This window comes from Propithecus coquereli, unplaced genomic scaffold (genome assembly GCF_000956105.1).
Source record: "Propithecus coquereli isolate 6110/MARCELLA unplaced genomic scaffold, Pcoq_1.0 Scaffold658, whole genome shotgun sequence".
Lineage (NCBI taxonomy): Eukaryota > Metazoa > Chordata > Mammalia > Primates > Indriidae > Propithecus > Propithecus coquereli.
In genome coordinates this window covers 300,170-318,759 of record NW_012152596.1, presented here as the reverse complement: position 1 = coordinate 318,759, position 18,590 = coordinate 300,170, and the positions used below count along the sequence as shown (strand labels likewise).

At 55.6% G+C, this 18,590-nt stretch overlaps 1 protein-coding gene across 1 annotated transcript in view; it reads left to right on the top strand.

Moving 5' to 3' along the window:
- The window catches only part of EXOC3 (exocyst complex component 3), a 36,741-nt gene that overhangs the window by 12,411 nt on the left and 5,740 nt on the right, over positions 1–18,590 (top strand). The window contains exons 3-11 of the mRNA XM_012660136.1: positions 3,368–4,049; positions 6,358–6,475; positions 7,186–7,311; positions 8,461–8,561; positions 10,991–11,101; positions 11,185–11,332; positions 12,997–13,119; positions 16,863–17,024; positions 17,580–17,707. Of these exons, the coding sequence (XP_012515590.1) occupies positions 3,368–4,049; positions 6,358–6,475; positions 7,186–7,311; positions 8,461–8,561; positions 10,991–11,101; positions 11,185–11,332; positions 12,997–13,119; positions 16,863–17,024; positions 17,580–17,707 (1,699 nt within the window). The remainder of the gene's footprint in view (positions 1–3,367; positions 4,050–6,357; positions 6,476–7,185; positions 7,312–8,460; positions 8,562–10,990; positions 11,102–11,184; positions 11,333–12,996; positions 13,120–16,862; positions 17,025–17,579; positions 17,708–18,590) is intronic.

Sequence of the window (18,590 nt, the reverse complement as noted above, 5' to 3'; positions counted from 1 at the left end):
TGTGGGCAACCTGAGACCAAGGTGGATAATGATGAGCTGAAAGCTGTAGTGGAAGTGAATCCATCTCAACCTACGTGCGCATTAGCAGCAAGGTTTGACGTTACTATTCCAACATATTGGACCAATTGAAACAAATGGGCAGGTCAAGGAGCTGGATAGATGGATACCACATGAATTAAATGAGCGTCAGAAAAGCAATCATCTCAAAGCTTGGCCTTCTTTGCTGTCACAATATAAAGGCGAACCATCTCTATACTGTATATGATGAAAAATGGATTCTTTTTGACAATTGCAAGTGTTCAGCACAAGGGTTGGACAAAGGTGAAGTGCCAAGTAGTAGGGGGGGAAAAAGAGAAAAAAAAAAGAAGTGCCAAAACACAGTCCAAAACCGAATATTCATCAAAAAGCTAATGGTGTCTGTTTGGTGGTCCAGCGCTGGTATTATCCACTACAGCTTCATGAAACCTGGTCAGTCAATTACAGCGGATGTCTACTGCAAGCAATTGGATGAAATGATGAGGATGGTTGTGATTAAGCAGCCAGGATTGGTCCATAGATACAGGCCAGTCCTCTTGCAAGACCACGTGTCTCACAAACAATGCTGCTCAAACTACAGAAGCTGGACTTGGAAACTCTCTGTCATCCACCCTATTAACCAGGCCTTGCACCAACTGACTACCACTTCCCCCAGGCTTGGACCACTTCTTGCAAGGAAAAATATTCAATTCTCAACAAGCCGTGGAAAACGCCTTTCATGATTTCACCCCTGCTCGCTCTCCAGGCTTCTTCGCTGCTGGCATAAACAAGCCACTGTTAAGGTGGCAAAACTGTGTGGATAGTTCAGGCGCATACTTTGATTAATTGTACTGCTTCTTGTTTGAGATATAATAAACTACACTTTTGATTCAAAATCGGATATTTCATCTTTAATGACCTAGTATATTATAGCCTTCTTTGTCTCGTTAGCTTTGTTGATTTAAAGTCTACTTTGTATTTATTCGTGCAGCCGCCCCTGCTCTCGATTACTGTTTGCGTGGAACACCTTTTTCCATCCTTTCACTTTCAATCTAATCGTGTCTTGGGCTCTAAGGTCAGTCTCTTGTGTCATATATAGTTGAATCGTGTTTTTAAAATTAATCCATTCTGCTAATCTCCTTTCGATTGGAGAGTTTAATCTGCTTACATTAAAGCGATTACTGATAAGGAGGGACTTTTGTCATTTTGTTACTTGTTTTCTATATGCCATATAATGCTTTTGACCCCCATTTCCGTGCTATATTCTTTTATGTTTTTTATTTCTTTTGAGTGAAACATTTTAATTCCCTTCTTGTTTCTTTTATGTATATTCTGTAGCTATTTTCTTTGTGATTGCCATAGAGATTACATTTAACAGCCTAATGTTATATCAGTTCATTTTGAATGTATATCAGTTGAATTTCAATAACATACAAAAACTCTGTCCCTGTGTGGCTCCATTCTTACCCCGTTTTGGTGGTTGATTTCACGAAATTACATCTTTATAAATTGTGTGTCCAAAAATGTAGACTAATAATTTTTTATTGCGTTGGTTTCTTAAATTATGCAGAGGATAAAATTTGGAGTTAGAGTCCAAAGTTATAGTATTACTAGCTTTTAGGTTATTTTTAAAAATGTGTTAGTCCCTTAAATCATGTAGAAAACAAAAAGATGAGTTAAAAACTAAAGTTACAGTAATACCAGGTTTCGTAATTGCCCGTGTGTTTACGTTAATTGAGAACTGTATTTCTTCATGGGACCGACTCACTCTCTGGCATCCTTCCACGCCAGCTGTCGGGGCTGCTCTGAGCATTCCTCGCAGGGCGGGTCTAGTGGTCACGAGCTCTCGCACCTGTATCTAGGATTGTCTTAATATTCCTCATGTTTGAATGACAGCTTTGCTAGGTACGAGATTCTTGGGCGGCAGTTTTGTTTTTTAGTGCTTCAAATATGTCAGCTCACTGCCTCTGTCCTCCAAAGTCTCTTCTGAGAAATCCGCTGATAATCTTATCTAGGGTCCCTTGTTTGTTACAAGTGGCTTCTCTCCTGCTGCTTTTAAAATTCTTTCAAAAGTTTGATCATACTGTGTCTTAGTGTGGGTCCCTTTGAGTTTGTCCTGCTTGTAGGTCTTCGTGCTTTTTGGATGTTTCTGTTTACGTCTTTCATCAGTTTGGGAAGTTTTCAGCCATTATTAACTCAAATAATCTCTCTGACCATTTCTTTCTCTTCTCCTTCAGGAAGTCCCACGATACGTATGTTGGTCTGCTCTGTGGCGTCCACGGGTCCCTCAGGCTCCGTTCACTTTTCTTCTTTCTGTTCCTCGTACCTGACATTTCCATTGTCTTACCTTCACACGTGCTGATTCTACCTTCCGCCTGCTCAAATCTGCCTTTGAATCCCTCGGCGAATGTTTCATTTCCATTATTGTGCTGTTCTGCTCCAGATTTTCTTTATGGTTTCTTTTTAGGTTTTCTGTCTCTTTATTGATATTTCCATTTTTTCCATGCAGCATTTGCTTTCTCCACACCTTCTTTTAGCTCTCTAAGCATCTTTGAACAGTTGTTCTGAAGTCTTTGTCTAGTAGATCTGCTCTCAGGTCTTTCTCAGGGGTTGTTTGTTCTCTTCGAGTGGGCCATCCTTCTCTCTCTGTGCAGACGTTTGAATCCAGTAAATTCTCTCCCTTCCCCAGGTCGAGCTGATTTTTGCTTTTGGGCTGCAGACTCCGTGCTGGGGTCACACCGAGGTGTGAACGCGAGGCCGTCTCAGGTCTCTGGGCCTGCGCCTTCGCTGGCTCGTGCTTGGCCACTTTCCGATCTCCTCTGTTCGTGCAGTTGCCTTAGAAGGTCTTCGTTGTTAAACATCTGGCTTTCAAAGGGGACGGAGAGCAATGTTAAGGTGGTGGAGAAGTCGCTTCAGGCAGGGACGGCCTGCGACAGTGTGGGCAGATGCAGCAGTGGCGTCCACCTGTCTGTGCCTCTGAGCAGAGCACAGATCCCACGTGTTGGGGGCAGGGTGCTGTGCCCACCCAGCCCTACCCGCTGTGCAGGCTGCTGTGTAACAGCTGCGGAGCGGCCTGCGGGGCGGGGTGGGGGTGAGTCGCTGCTGTTGTGCTGGGAGCTGAAATGGACCAGAATTGAGCACAATTCATCAGTCACGCCTTCCCGGGACGTTGCGACCGTCCAGAGACTCCACAGTTCCAAATTAGTTACGTCCGACAGGTTCTGCCCACAGGGCTGTCGTCCCGGTGCGGAGACGGCGCCCTGGTGCTCCCTGCTGTGCCGTCCTCCCAGAATCCTGCCCGGACCTTTCCTGTGTTGTTTTCTAATGGTGCGCTCTTGTACTTCTTTCCTAGTGCCTGAGATCGTGAGGGAGACGCAGGACCTGATTGAACAGGGGGCGCTCCTGCAAGCCCACCGGAAGCTCATGGACCTGGAGTGCTCCCGAGACGGGCTGATGTACGAGCAGTACCGCATGGACAGCGGGAACACACGTGACATGACCCTCATCCACGGCTACTTCGGCAGCACGCAGGGGCTCTCCGACGAGCTGGCCAAGCAGCTGTGGATGGTGCTGCAGAGGTCGCTGGTCACCGTCCGCCGCGACCCCACCTTGCTGGTCTCGGTCGTCAGGATCATTGAAAGGGAAGAAAAAATCGACAGGCGTATACTTGACAGAAAAAAGCAAACCGGTTTTGTTCCTCCCGGGAGGCCCAAAAATTGGAAAGAGAAAATGTTTGCCATCCTGGAGAGAACCGTGACCACTAGAATCGAGGGCACACAGGCCGACACCCGGGAGTCGGACAAGATGTGGCTCGTCCGCCACCTGGAAATCATACGGAAGTACGTCCTGGATGACCTCATCGTTGCCAAAAACCTGATGGTTCAGTGTTTTCCACCCCATTATGAGATCTTTAAAAACCTCCTGAACATGTACCACCAAGCCCTGAGCACACGCATGCAGGAGCTGGCGTCAGAGGACCTGGAAGCCAACGAGATCGTGAGCCTCCTGACGTGGGTGCTGAACACTTACACGAGGTACGGCCAGCTTTACGTCTTCCGCTCTCTTTGCGTAGAAACCTGTGCGTAAAAACCTGCCACAGACGGTCGCCACATGGTCCAGTGTGCTGTTTAGCACTGGGCAGGTGCCCTGCGCCCGCGCACGGAGTCAGGGCCCCGCCCACGGGGTGGGAGCACCGTCATGTCTGGGCGCTGTCACCGTGAGCAGCTCGGCGCTGGGCTTGTTTTCTGTTCTCACCGTGGCTGGCTCGTGTCTCCCCACGGACACCAGGAGGCGAGTGTGTTCTCGCCCCACTTTACAGGTGAGGGCAGGTGGTCCCAGGAGGTGCTGTGACCTGCACAGTCACCGCTGGGGAAGAGACCACCGTCATCATCTTCCCAGCTTCTAGCAACACCAAGTTTTGTTTCTTTTCGCCAGTCAACGACAGTGGTTAATCTTTCAGAAATAAGTTACGGCATAGAGAGTCCTAGAAAAATCAATTATCCTTTTTGCATCTTAGCGTGAGACTTTGTTACTTCACGTGAGGGAACTTGAGCCGCTTCACGCGTGGATTGACGTGAGGTAGGGTTTAAAACATGAGCCAGTGGTGGAGATGTTCTGAAATTCCTTAAGGTTCGGTAGCTGAAACGGTAATTTATTTAATTTTGCATGGTTCCGTGGATAGAAAACAGGATTAAGTCAGGTACTGGGAGTTTTTTCCTTTTTCCCATCTTGTCACTGCTGTGGAGGAATTAAGCAACCCTCCTTTTTTAGCAGTGAGATGTGTTTGTTTGCTGACAGTCGCTTCCATTCGAGAGTTAGCGCTCTTCAGTGCAGGAGGATGTGAACAGAAAGGAAGTGTCCCCCAGAGGTGACCATCTTGCGGCTTTACTGTGCGCGGCCCAGGACGCCATGCCCCGTACCCCGTGCCCCCAGATAGCCGCGAGGCGGGGACTGCCGTGACCATCGTCCTCAGCATCTACTGTGCCTGGCAGGAGGTGGGAGGTCTTCCGATCATCTTCAGCCATCTTCCTTATGGGTGAGGAAGCCGAGGCACACGGGAGCAGCCACGTGCTGTGGCCGGCAAGTGGGGGCAGGGTTCAAATCCAGGCCCTGGGCTGCCTGGGCTCCAACCGCTAGACGGGCCGCACGTTTGCGCAGCCTGCGCCGTCTCTGCCTTGACTCTGAGCGTCGTCCCGTCAGCCGAGGACGCTCTGCTGTGGCGGCCCCTCAGGCGGGGTGCGCTGCCCCCCAAGGGAACCATCTCCCCGAGTCGGGCTGCTTGGGGCGGAAGGAGTCTGGGTTACGCAGAGGGTCCTTGCTCACCTGCGGAGTTTCCTGGAGCTCTTCTCCACTCAGGAAGATCTCGGATTTCTCACAGATGGTGGACTGGCTGTCAGTGACACTGCTCAGTGTCATTCTGGAGATTAATACGTCTTTAGGGAAAGTAGAGAAGACGTGAATTTTCCGAGTGACCAAACCTTTGATGTTTAAGGACCCAGCCACAAATATTAACTTTCTCACGAAAGCTTTTTCTGGCCTGCGGTGAGTGCTCCCTGCTGTCTGCACAGTGGGCCGCGCACGGCTTTGCTGGTTCCTGTGGACGCTTCCATCAGCAATGTCTCGCATTCTGCGTGTTGGTCGTCGTCTTCCAGAGACGAGCGGCGTCACTGCGGTGGCTCGTGTCTCCAAGTCACAGTGCAGTCACCCCTCGGTGTTGAAGGGATTTGGGTCCAGGACCCCAGTGGGTACCAGAATCCTCCGAGGCTCAAGTCCCTGATCTCAGATGGCGCAGTATTTGCAAATAACCCACGCGAATCTTCCGTGTGCTCTACATTCTCTCTAGGCCACTCGTGATGCCCACTGCAGTGTCAGCGGTGTGGACGTAGCTGTACTGTATTGTTTTTTAATTTGTATTCCTTTTTGTTGATTTTTCCCAAATGTTTTCCATCTGTGCTTGGTTGAGTCCGCGGATGCGGAGTGCTGGCTGCACTTACTCGTGACCCTGTCAGTCACGCGTGTTCCTGCAGCACTTCCTGTTTGCCAGGCCCTGGGGGTTCTCTCCTGCATTTGAGCCCCGGTACCCTGTGAGGCCGGCACAGTGGGACGAGGCCAGGCTTGAGGTGACTGTGGCTGCGCAGCCAGCGAGGGGCCGTCCCGGGGCCCGATGCCCTCGGCTCCTTGCCGGCACGCTGCCTTTTCCGAGTGCTGGGAAGGCTGGATACTGAGGTCTCCGGGACGGTGGGTGTTTGCACGTCGGAAGAAATAGCAGCACTTAGACTCACTTGAGCACATTCTTCCTGGGTCCCTTGGGGTTTGTCATTCTCATTCCCGGCTTCCCCGCAGCGTGGAGATGATGGGGAACGTGGAGCTGGCCCCAGAAGTGGACGTCAGCACCCTGGAGCCTCTGCTGTCCCCACACGTGGTCTCTGAGCTGCTCGACACGTACATGTCCACGCTCACTGTGAGTAGCGCCTGGCCTGGGGCCCAGACGCCGCTGCGCTGGCACCTGTCAGCTGGGCTTTGAGCAGCGGGCGGGAGGCAGGGTGAGGGACGTGCGTTTGCAGTGAGCGGCGGGGAGCAGCCCTTCCTCTGGGCCTGGCTGTGGAGGAGGGAGCCATCCTCGGGTCCAGGCCACGTGCCGTGGTGCCTGGCAGACTCTGGGTCTGGGTGAGGGTGGCAGTCAGGACTGAAGGGCAGGCTGGTGACCACGGGTGATCATGGAGTGAGGGGGCCTGTGCGGCCAGACAGCAAAGACAGGGCTGTGACTGCTGCCACTGGAAAGGGGAGCCGTCTGCTCTGGGGACCTGAGCTGGTGGAGCTGCTGCTTCTGGGCAGGGAGGGCCTGGCGGGGCCGGAACTCGTTCTCCCGCTCGTCCGTGTGCTTCTCACCAGCGGTCTCGGCCGCCAGCGGCACCTGTGTCCAGGAGGTCTTCTGGTCCCTTCTCCCTCTGGGGTGAGGCTTTTGGTGAAAGTCCACGGAGGCTGGTTGGGTCCTGCTCTCCACAGAGGCGGCTCAGGAGGTCCCCACTCCAACGTCCTCTTTGTTGCGGGGCAAGGCTGCTGGCGCCCCGCGGATTCTGGTCTGTGCAGCGGGACACCACGGCAGAGAGGGCAGTTGGCGCCACTCAGAAGCGCCTGTTCTGTTCTTTTTTTCTGCTGAACCTCCTCTAGTCCAACATCATTGCCTGGCTGCGCAAAGCACTAGAAACAGATAAGAAAGACTGGGCCAAGGAGACGGAGCCTGAGGCCGACCAGGACGGGTACTACCAGACGACGCTCCCCGCCATCGTCTTCCAGGTACCTCCACGGGGCTCGGCCGTGTCCTGGGAGGCTCATGGGGCTGTAGGTTTCACAGGGGACCCGAAGTGCCCCGATCTTTGTGTGTAGAGCAGAGTAGAGACCCTGAGAGCCCCGCCGGGCCCATCCAAGTCCCGTTCCCCCCTCTGCTCTGCGCCCCCACCACGCCCAGCTGGAGAAACCCAGGGTCGTACTTGCCGGGTAGTTCTGCCTCAGTCACTTTAGTTTGACTGGTCTTCTCGGGTTTGCGTTAGAGCCTGATCGCGTCATAGCATGTGACTTTCCAACTCGAGTTTGCTTGCTTGATGTTGCTTACTGTTGTGAATGGCCAAGATTTTGGCGTCAGAAATGCCACATGACTGAGTCTAGTCTGGCGGATTTGGGGAAAGACCTTTAGCGTTTTCAAGGTGCTTTCCTGCACTGGCTGTGGTACCAGGTGCCGGACACCTGGGCGTCCTCACAGCTTCCTGACCTCCGACGCCTGGCCGCCCGTTCCCCTCGCCCCTGGCCCTGGGGCGTGACACGTTTTCTTCCTTTGAGGGAAGCGGCCAGGGTGGGAGCTGAGTAGGGTTAGAGTAGTCACTGCGGACTCCGCCCGCTGCGAAAGTGTGTAGATGGCCAGGCTGGCGGGTGACGGCTCTCCCTGGATGACGCTGTCGGTCAGCAACGGCTCAGGCCCACCTCTGCTTCATGCTGGAGACTGACGAACGAGACAGCCCCGCCCCACGCCTTCCTCGTCCGCCCCGTCCCACCCACTGGCCCCGCACTGTCCCCTGGCTCTTAAGAAACCTGCGTCACAAGTACGTGGACGCGAGTGAGGGTGAAACACCCCAGGAGCAGGCCAGGGCGGGAGCTGGTGCCCCTCCCCGTCAGCACGTCACAGCTCCCGTCCTGCGGCGTGAGGACGGACACGCGCCCCTTGGTAGAAACCAACCTGCAGGTAATTAAGCAATGATTCACTTGTCACCTGGTGAGAAGGTTGTTTGCTTTTTAGCTAACTTTGTTATTTTCCAAGTAGTTTCATTTTTTCTCTGAATTTAGACACCCTAACTACCAATTAGTAGATGGGGGTTTGTATAACAAGAAACCTGCGCTCTGTGTATACTCTTGTGAGATGATATCAGAATTCATAAGTTCTCCAATTTCCAGATGTTTGAACAGAATCTTCAAGTTGCTGCTCAGATAAGTGAAGATTTGAAAACAAAGGTACTAGTTTTGTGTCTTCAGCAAATGAATTCTTTCCTAAGTAGGTATGTATTTTTGCCAGTCTGCTAATTTAGAAATTACATGTTTTTAAAAATGAAGAGCAAAAATTAATTGGTCCCAATATGCCTGTTATTGAACAAAAATTAAGACTGGAGATTCCCCGTACGTCGCCTCCTTTTGTTGCTTAGCAACGCAGAAAGGTGGAGCGGGGCTCTGTTGTGATCGCCCTTTCTCAAGGGCCACCGCATCCGCTTGGCCTGCCCACCCTGCTGTGCCACATGGTCCCATGCGGTGGCTCCGCCGTGCTGGCACCACGGTCGGAGCCTGTCCCAGAGACTCTGCGTTCCTGGGCTGGGGACGGCGGCCGTGAGAGGGGCGCCGGCAGTGGGACAGCCCTGGCAGAGGCTTCGAGGTGGGCACGGCCCAGCGTGCTGCCTCCCCCGGGCTGCCTATGAAGCAGGTTTTCAAACCTATGCAGAAGTAGAAAGCATGGCTTCAAAGACCGTTCACCCCTCACCCACGTTCAGAAGCTCCCCCTTCCAGAGCCCCCGAGCCTCATGTGTTCTCCCGCCATCCTTCCCTCTACTGGAGTTCCCTGAGGCAAACCCCAGAGGCTGACGTTTCCCCCGTGTTCGCCACTGCAGCTGCAGTGCCACCCAGCCACCCCACCTGCACAGGGCTCCCCGGCGTCTGCCTCGCACGTGGTCGTTGGGGGAGCTAGTCTCCGGTGCAGGAGAGCCGCCCACCCAGCCCTGGCTGTGGGAGAGACAAGCAGGTCTCTCGTGCCCAGCATCCTCATGGCGTCCCTCAGCCCGGTCCTCAAACCGCTATGGCGTCCCTCAGCCCGGTCCTCAAACCGCCATCTGCCCACCAGCCCAAAGTCGGCTCTGAGGCTCGCTCAGCTCTCTCTTCATTTATTCGCTGGCGCGTGTGCCCTCCACGCTGTAGCTGTCACTAGACGTGGCTTCTGTGTGTCCTGTCCTGGTGGCTCAGGTACCAACAGCCGAGCCCTTTGCTCAGAGTCCCCTGCCGTCCGTCCACAGGGTTCATGGCCTGAGTCCCTCACCCCTGCTGTCCCCAGCTCCCAGGCCATGGCCCGGTACCAGTCCACGGCCTGTTAGGAACCAGGCCACGGCCTGTTAGGAACCAGGCCACGTGTTACCGCCTGCTGCACCCCACCCCACCCCTGCCCGTCCGTGGAAAATTGTCTCCCACGGAACTTGGGAATGGGACACGCAGCAGGAGGCGAGTGGCAGGTGGGCGAAGCTTCCTCTGCGTTTACAGACGCCCCATCCTCGTGTCACCGCCTGGGCTCCGCCTCCCCACCCCACCCCGTCCTTGGAGAAACTGTCTTTCATGGAACCAGGCCCTGGACCCAAAAAGGTTGGGGGCCGCTGCTCTATCCCGTCCCCCAGGGGTCTCGGCCCGAGTTAGTCGTTTCTTTTGAGGTCAGTGTCGGTGGTGGTGTGGGGTCCACTGCAGAGGGAGCTTCCCTGACCTCAGGGCCATCTGCCGCCCTGAGCCACCCTTCAGACAGAAAGGCAAAATAATAATAAAGGCCTCACACATTCCCCGATGCCAGACTTTGTTCGCCCCTTTCTTAATATCTCTTAAAAATATTTACAGGCCGTTCACGGTAGTATTCTACTCCCATATATGTTTGAGAATTTCCATAATATGTTTAAAAACAAAGTGTGTAGCCATCTAATTGTTTGTTTTCTTGATATTTCAACTGTCTTCTTGATAATTTTTTTTTTTTGAGACAGAGTCTCACACTTTTGCCCGGGCTAGAGTGCTGTGCCGTCCTAGCTCACAGCAACCTCAAACTCCTGGGCTCAGGCAATCCTTCTGCCTCAGCCTCCCGAGTAGCTGGGACTACAGGCATGTGCCACCATGCCCGGCTAAATTTTTCTATATATTTTTAGTTGTCCAATTAATTTCTTTCTATTTTTAGTAGAGACGGGGTCTCGCTCTTGCTCAGGCTGGTTTCGAACTCCTGAGCTCAAACAATCCGCCCGCCTCGGCCTCCCAGAGTGCTAGGATTACAGGCGTGAGCCACCGCGCCTGGCCTTCTTGATAATTTTTAATTGGGCTTCTTCTGGAAAAATTTCTGAAAAGGACATTTGGGTGATATTCTTAAAACTATTGTATGAGTTGCTTGGTAAGTTGTGTTTCAGATAAAATAAGATAATCTTTTTCCACTACTTACAATTAAGTATTTCACAGTGTTTTTACAATTAATAAGTGGAATACTGAACCATATTGCTAAGGCTGATCTGGAATTATTTTTCAATCATCCATGTAAATGCTCAGTTAACTCTATTCTTCTGTTAGTGTGGATCATCTGAAAATTTATTTTTAAAAGCTCGTCTGGTCAAACGTGCAATTTCTGTCTCGGGCGTACCGTCCGTGCAGCGTTTGAGCAGCTGCGGGCCGCCCTGGGCGCGGTTCCGACGAGCGCCTGTGCCCGCAGGTACAAGGAGGAGGCGCAGCTCTACAGGGAGGAGCACCTGCGGGACCGGCAGCGGCCGCACTGCTACGTGCAGTACATGATCGCCATCGTCAACAACTGCCAGACCTTCAAGTGAGCGAGCCGCGGAGGCTGCGCCTCGGGGCGAGGGGGTGCGGCGCTCAGGCACCTAACTGAACCTGGACTTTCCCCCGCAGAGAATCCATAGTCAGTTTGAAGAGGAAGTACTTAAAGAATGAAGAGGAGGGCGTGTCTCTGAGCCAGCCGCACATGGACGGGGTCCTGGACGCCATCGCCAAGGAGGGCTGCGGCGGCCTGCTCGAGGAGGTCTTCTTGGACCTGGAGGTGGGCTGGCTCTCGCCTGCTGTTTCTGGGCCGTGAAACGCACGGAAACTGCCCCGTGCGACACTGTTGTGAGCTGAGCCATGCGCTGCGTCCGTGGTAAAGCGCGGCAGAGGACCTCTGTTGCCCGTGTGTGGCACAAGGTCCGTCTCGTGCACGGCTCAGCGGAGACTCTCTGAGTAATCACTAAAGACAGCAAACCACCTAGCGGATTCCGAAATAGAAAAAAGCGTGTAGAAGCCTGTCACAGAACCAGACTGAGAGCACATGCACGCACCCACCGCCACGTCACAGAGACCAGGCTCACCTTTGAAGAGAGATGCGAAACACACACACGAAGATCATTCACGCAGTGCATTCAGCCCCTTGTCAGAGGCATAGCGTGCCCTGAACAAGCAGGGTTATTTCAGAAGCACGGAGGTGGTTTAGCATTATTTAGATGCGTTGGCAGAAACCAGGGCTTGTTTGAGACACAAACCCTGCGCAAGTCGTGGTCCCACCAGAGACCCGGCATGGTCGGTGGACGTAGCCACCGACCGGGCAGTGCCGTGCGGGGTGGGAGAGTGGAGACGCAGTGAGAGCTTCCCTGGGGGAAGAGACACTTTAACTCTCAGCTGGTTTAGAGAAAAGAGGGAAATGCTTGCATTTGAAGTTATTTCACAATTCAAAAAAAGACAGTATAATAGAAAAATAGACAGAGGACATGAATGACCACTTCACGGAAAAATAAATAACCAATGTCTGAAACATGAAACAAAACACCCAGTCTTACTGATCATCAAAGAAATGCAGATGAAGACTGAATACTGGCCGGGGGCAGTGGCTCACACCTGTGATCCCAGCACTCTGGGAGGCCGAGGAGGGAGGATCCCTTGAGGTCAGGAGTTTGAGACCAGCCTGAGCAAGAGCGAGACCCTGTCTCTACAAAAAATAGAAAAATTAGCCGGGTGTGGTGGTGCCTGCAGTTCCAGCCACTCGGGAGGCTGAGGCAGGAGGATTGCTTGAGCCCAGGAGTTGGAGGCTGCAGTGAGCTATGATGACGCCACTGCTCTCCAGCCAGGGTGACAAGTGAGACCTTGTGTCAAAAAAAAAGACGACTGAATATTACTATATTTATTGCTTAGCAGGATGGCAACGATTAAAAACACAGATACCACTCAGTGTTGTTGAGCACATGAGAAAAAAGGTGTGTTTCTGTGTAAAACTGAATCAGTACAGTTTTTGGAGGGCAGTTTGGAAATAGTTATCAGAGTTTTAATTTGCATACTTTTTGATTTAAGGAATTTGATTTTGAGGAATTTCACCTGCAGAAATATACAAATTCACTGTTGCATTACTTACAATTGCAAAATGTGAAAAACTCTGAGTGTCCATTAATAGAGAATTGGGTAAATACAGAGTATCCACATAATACATACATGCGTGCACCAGAGGTAGAATGTGCACACGCGTGGCCGTGTTCGTGTCTAAGCTATCGGTCTGTGCGGCCGTACGTGGCGCAAATCTCCTGTCCTTACGGCACGTGCCTGCCGAGTGCGTCACAGTAGCAGTTGCACCCGAGGCGTCTCGCTGTCGGCATCAGGAAGTTGGGGGACGGGCAGAGACCCGCCCTCCCACGCGCGTGCGAGTCTGGCTTGCGGGTTCTGTGATCCGATTGTGCTTTTCAGCAACACCTGAACGAGCTGATGACGAAGAAGTGGCTGCTGGGGTCGAGCGCGGTGGACATCATCTGCGTCACCGTGGAGGACTATTTCAACGATTTCGCCAAAGTTAAGAAGCCGTATAAGAAGGTGAGAATGTGGGTGCCGTCCACGGTTCACCTTCCAGCCGGGGCCCCTCGGGTCCTGTTGGAACCCGGCGTCCAGCGAGTTCCGCGAGTGAGGCTCTGCTGTGGCGCAGCCCGAGGCAGGCAGCAGGCCTGGGAAGGTGGGGTGTCGCAGAGACTGAGCGCCGGCCGCTTTGCTCCTTCCCGTGACCCCGCGAGCCTCCACCCTCCGGGCGGTAGAGGGCGTCGGCGCCACGTGTCCCAGCACAGGCTCAGCGGCGCTGGCCCCACGGAGCAGAGTGGGGCGTCAGGCCGCGAGGAGCGGTGAGGAGCAGGGGTTGCCTGGGCGCCCCTGAGAGCACACGCAGCTGCCGTCCCTCCTCCGCCCCAGCAGAGGCGGGGCTCCTACGCGGTCCCGGTGCGAACAGGAGGGTGAGGGGCCGCGTGCAGGCCCCTGTGGCCCCTGCCCACCGCACCCAGGGTGCCGGGGCCCTGCCCGCACCCTCACCCTCCAGGTCTCCGGTGCTGCTGTTTCCTCACCAAGGCCCGTCCTTAGGTTGCCGTCGTTGCTATTAAAAGTGTTACTTTTTAAGATTAGGCTTTTTAAGTTCTTGTTTCTGGTTCATAGAAACGTCAGTGGTTTGACACGTGGATCTTATTTCCAGGACTTTGTAACTTCCCAGGTGTTGCCGGCAGCCTGTCCGGGTCCTTCAGGAGCTCTCTGGAGACAGTTGTTTGGTCTGTGGATAAGGACGTGGTGTGTTGTTTTCACTTGTGGTCTGTACCCCTTTTGTGTCTTTTCCTTGTCCTGATGCTGGCTTGGACACCTAGGACATGCGGTGTCCTTGTCTAATTCCTGTTTTTAAAGAAAATTCTTCTAACTCTTTGCCAGTAAAAGTGGTACTTACCGGGGAGACCCCAGTGCTTTAAACCGAACCGATCTGGCTGTTCGCAGCTGCCAGGAGGGCTCTGCCCCCTCCGTGCCTGCAGCAGCGGGGGGGCGTCGTCAGCAAAAGCAAACCTTAGGCCAGGGTCTTCCAGAGCCACGGTGTGTCCACAGCTGGCACAGAGACAGCCCCACCGCTGCCTGGGGCTCTGGGGACCTCCCTGCCCCGGCCCGAGGGACGGCAGCCAACACCGCTTGTTCCAGTGAGGCCTCGTGGGCTCGGGTGGCGGGACCTCGGCGAGGGCAGGGGCTCCAGACCGCAGGTGCCACGCGGGAGCGTGCGTGGTCCACACACCACGCGGGAGCGTCGGGACCGGCTGGCGCCTGCAGCAGGTTCCCAGTGCTCGCTGTCCTGCGTCACGCCACGGCAACAGAACAGCAGAGTCCCCTCAGAGGACGTAACCTGGACGGCGGCCCCCAGCGGAGGTGGGGCCACAGCCCGGGTGGTGAGCAGTCGCCTCCATCCTCCCTCCTGGCCACCCAGTGGGTACGGGCCAGAGACCCGGGAGGAAGCAGTTCTGTTTCTTTTGGTGTCCTGGGAGGCTTCAGCCTCTCTGCGTCCCTGCGTCGTTGGTTCAGTAGGGTTTTTCTGGACTTCGGTTTAGTGGCCACGGTGACTGTCTGAGGCATCTCTCCTCCCCGCATGGCGGCGTGCGCCCACGTCCCCGATCGGTTAACTCGGGTACGTGAAGCAGACCCCGTCCACAGGCAGCGAGAGGCCCAACACCGCGCAGCCAGCGCCCAGAGAGGGAGGCGCGTGGCGGCCCCGTCCCGGGCACACGCCATCCTCCTCCTGGGTCCTGGCTTCTCCGACACCCGCCGTGTGCCCCGCACGGTGGAGCCGGCGTGGGTGCTCCCAGACGTGCGTAGATGTCGCGCCGTCGTCTTTGTCTCGCTTTTCCGCTTTACCTCCCAGGCAACTGTGACCAGTGTCTGTTTTCTCTGCCGTGTGGGATCCCACGGCCACTGGTCACTCCGTCCTGAGCGGGGCTGCGGTGGGCGCGCGGTGCCGGCATCTGAGTCCGCCGGTCTGGAGCTGTCCCCGTGGTTTTAGCGGGCACCCCCTTGTTAATGCGTGGACACCTTGCATTTGGTTGGTCACTTGGAATTTCTGTTTTCTGAGGCGCCATCAAGGCCTGCACATTTTTGTGCCAAGTCGTCTATTATTTTTCCGTTTGTAGGATTTTTTCTATGTTCTGGATATGGGTTCCTAGCTGGGTACGTGTTACATGCGCTTCCCATCCATGTGTTTCTGTCATGGCCCGAATCGTGTCCCCCAAGTTGACATGTCGAAGTCTGACCCCCAGGACCGCAGGACGGGCCTGTGTTGGGAGACGGGTCTTCGCTGAAGCGGCCGAGTTACCACGAGGGTGTTAGGGTGGCCCCGACCAGCGTGACTGGTGTCCCCTAGGAAGAGGAGATGAGGACACAGACACACACGGAGGGACGAGCCTGAGGACACAGGGAGGGGACGCGTCAACAGGCCTGGAGGGGGTCTCAGGAGCCAGCCCTGCCGACACCTGACCCCAGCGCCATGAGACTCCGTCTCTGCTGCTGAAGCTGCCACGTGTGGCGCTGTGAGCCGTCTGAGCGGGCGGGTGCGGTTTCTAACTCTGCGGTTTCTTTCGAGGAACAATGCCCTTAATTTTAATGGCAAATGTATCGTTTTTTTATGGTTGGGTTTTTCTTCTTTTCTTAAAGGTGGCTTTATAACCTAACCTTCAACAATGTTCTTTTAACCATTAAGTTTACATTTCAAGAATTTTTATTACTAAAAATTATAGGTGTTTGTTTTTTCAAACTTACCTGGTCAGTTTTGAATCTTTTTTTGCATCTTTTATTTCCTTAAATGTTTCGTACGTTGCTGTGTCAGTTGGTGTCAGACAAGCCCGTGTTGGAAGCCCTGGGCTGGGCTGGGTGCTGGTCCCGGGCCGGGCCTGTTGGGTTTTGACTGCCGCGGCTGCTCTCTTGTGCTTCTGTGACCTTTGGCCGTGGATTGTGTGTGGACAGTGGAATCCTTGAAACCCTCAGGGCCTAGGGAGAGGGCACCTCCCTCCAGCAGAACATTGGCTCTTGGGTCGGGAGGCTCCTGGGCGCAGCCGCTGCAGTGGTGCTGAACGGCGTTGCCACCGCTTGCTTTGGGCCGGCGCCTCTCATGCGTCTCGCTGGGCATGGCAGCCGAGCCCTCAGGCCCAGTGGTGTGCGCTGTCTTACTTTGTGCCCAGCGAGTCTTCACAGTAGCTCACATGCCTCCCATGGGCGCAGACCCGTGCAGACGCCCAGCGGAGTGGACGCAGCCCCCAGGGGCCTGCTGCAGCCAGCCAGTGTCGGCCGCAGTTCCGTCGCCATGGGGGGGCCTCTCCGGCAAGCCCAGGCGCCCCCCTTGGCTTCCTGTCCTTCTCTCACCCTAATGCCCCGGGGCCTCCCTTCCGTGCCCCATGCTCCCTCCTGAAGCTCACCCGCTGCCTGCGCTCTGGGCTCCTCTTTCCTCTGAAGCTGCTGTTTTCAGGTGCCGCAGTCGTTAGCTGAGCTGCGCTCGGCAGCAGGTGCCGATGCCGTCTGCGCAGGGAGCGCTGATGCGTGCGCCACGCGTGGGTCGATCCCGTTGAGCCCCGTCTGGCAGGCGAGGCCAGAGCTGGTCTGGCCCGGGGTCCCCCTGTTGAGCCCACGCTCTGCCCTCAGGGGAGACGCTCAGAGGCAGGCAGAGCGAGGCATGGACTGGAGCGCCAGAGGCCGTGGCGTGAGCGCAGCCTGGGTTTCCGTGGGACACGCGTGTCTGCCAGCGTGGCAGTGCTCGTGGCCGACCGCTGTCTCTCCCGCAGAGGATGACGGCCGAGGCGCACCGGCGCGTGGTGGTGGAGTACCTGCGGGCCGTCATGCAGAAGCGCATTTCCTTCCGGAGCCCTGAGGAGCGCAAGGAGGGCGCCGAGAAGATGGTCAGGGAGGCAGAGCAGCTCCGCTTCCTGTTCCGGAAGCTGGCTTCGGTGAGCGTCTCGGTCGTCGTTTGAAAGTCCCGAGTAATTGGCAGCTGCTTCGTGGACTTCTCCGGTGCAGTTCCTCGAGTGCAGCTGCCAGCGCGCGGGAAACGTGGCTCGGCAGCTGCTTTTTCGGTCTCCGCCCCAGAGCTGTTCCGGCCAGTTGGTCAGGTCCAGTCACGTCCGGAGCCACGTGAGGCACGAGCCCCTCGCGTTGTCAGGCGGAGCGCGGGCGTCCAGAGCCTGCCGACTCGGTGCCTGGGACGGGTGGCCAGGGCAGGCGCACTTGCCGCGGTGGCTCCCAGACGGTGGCAGCCCGTGGCCTCGTGGCGCAGAGCCTTCCCCTGGTCTGCTGTGTTCCGAGGTGCCGGGCGCACCCACTGGTGTGAGTCCACAACTGCCACGGCACGGCCCACCCCACCTTCTGGACAGACTTGAGGCGTTTGTGTGAAAGAGGACGGTGCCTGGCCAGGGAACGGTTTTGAAGGCGTCGGAACCCAGGGGTGCCTGCTGCTCTGGGCCGTGGGGCCGAGGGCTGCTCCTCACACGCGTGCTGCTTTCCAGGGGTTTGGTGAAGACATGGATGGTCACTGCGACACCATCGTGGCCGTGGCAGAAGTGATCAAGCTGACAGACCCTTCCCTGCTCTACCTGGAAGTCTCGACTCTGGTCAGCAAATACCCAGACATCAGGTAATGGACGTGCCTCTCCCGTTAGAATTCCCAGGGTGCAACAGCAGCCCTTCCCGCTGTCGTTGGGAAGGTGGAGAGGTCACGGGTCTGGAGATCATCTGTGCACACAGCAGGTTTGGGCAGAAACACGGTGCAGACCGCGCCCGCATGGAGGGCCCGGCCCAAGCAGGGTGGCTTCGTGCCCACGTGGCCGACGCTGTGGTGTGGGTAGGCCGAGGTCATGGGGTGCGTCCTGGCCCGACAACGGTGGGGTGGTGGCTGGGGTGTTGGGCAGGCAGGGGTGGGCCATGGAGTGGTCCGAGTGGGACGACTTTGGGAAACTTGCCCTTGTGCTCGAGGTAGAGAGTGGCCGGGTACCGTGCTCGGCCAGGACACGGGAGTGAGTGCTCACTGGGAGGGAAGGGGCACACCCACCCAGGCCTGGCCTTTGTGACCCCATCTCAGGACACCTGCCATCTCCATGAGAGGCCGCGTGTGACCGAGCCCTGTCTGGACACCTGCCCGTGGCCTGTCACTGCCATTGCTCTGGTTAGGCAGGAGAAGCGGGGTCCCGGGCTCTCCTTTCTGCCCTCTGGTCAGGCCGTCCTGTAAGCAAGGTAGACAAAGGCAAGGTTTAAAGAGCTTTTTGCCATTGCGTATGGAGAACAGACCACAGTAAGGTGAAAACTCAGGTGTTTCCCGCAGAAAAGGAAAGGTCCTTTTATCAGCGGCTGCCCCCACCCGTTCTGGGGCCTTAGTGTGGGCCGAGTGGGCCCAGGCAGCCCCCCTGTGGGCGCCCTGCAGCCTGGGCATGGGGTGTGGGTGTGACCCGTGGGTGCCCACGGCCTGGGCGTGGGGTGTGGGTGTGAACCGTGGGTGGCCACGGCCTGGGCGTGGGGTGTGG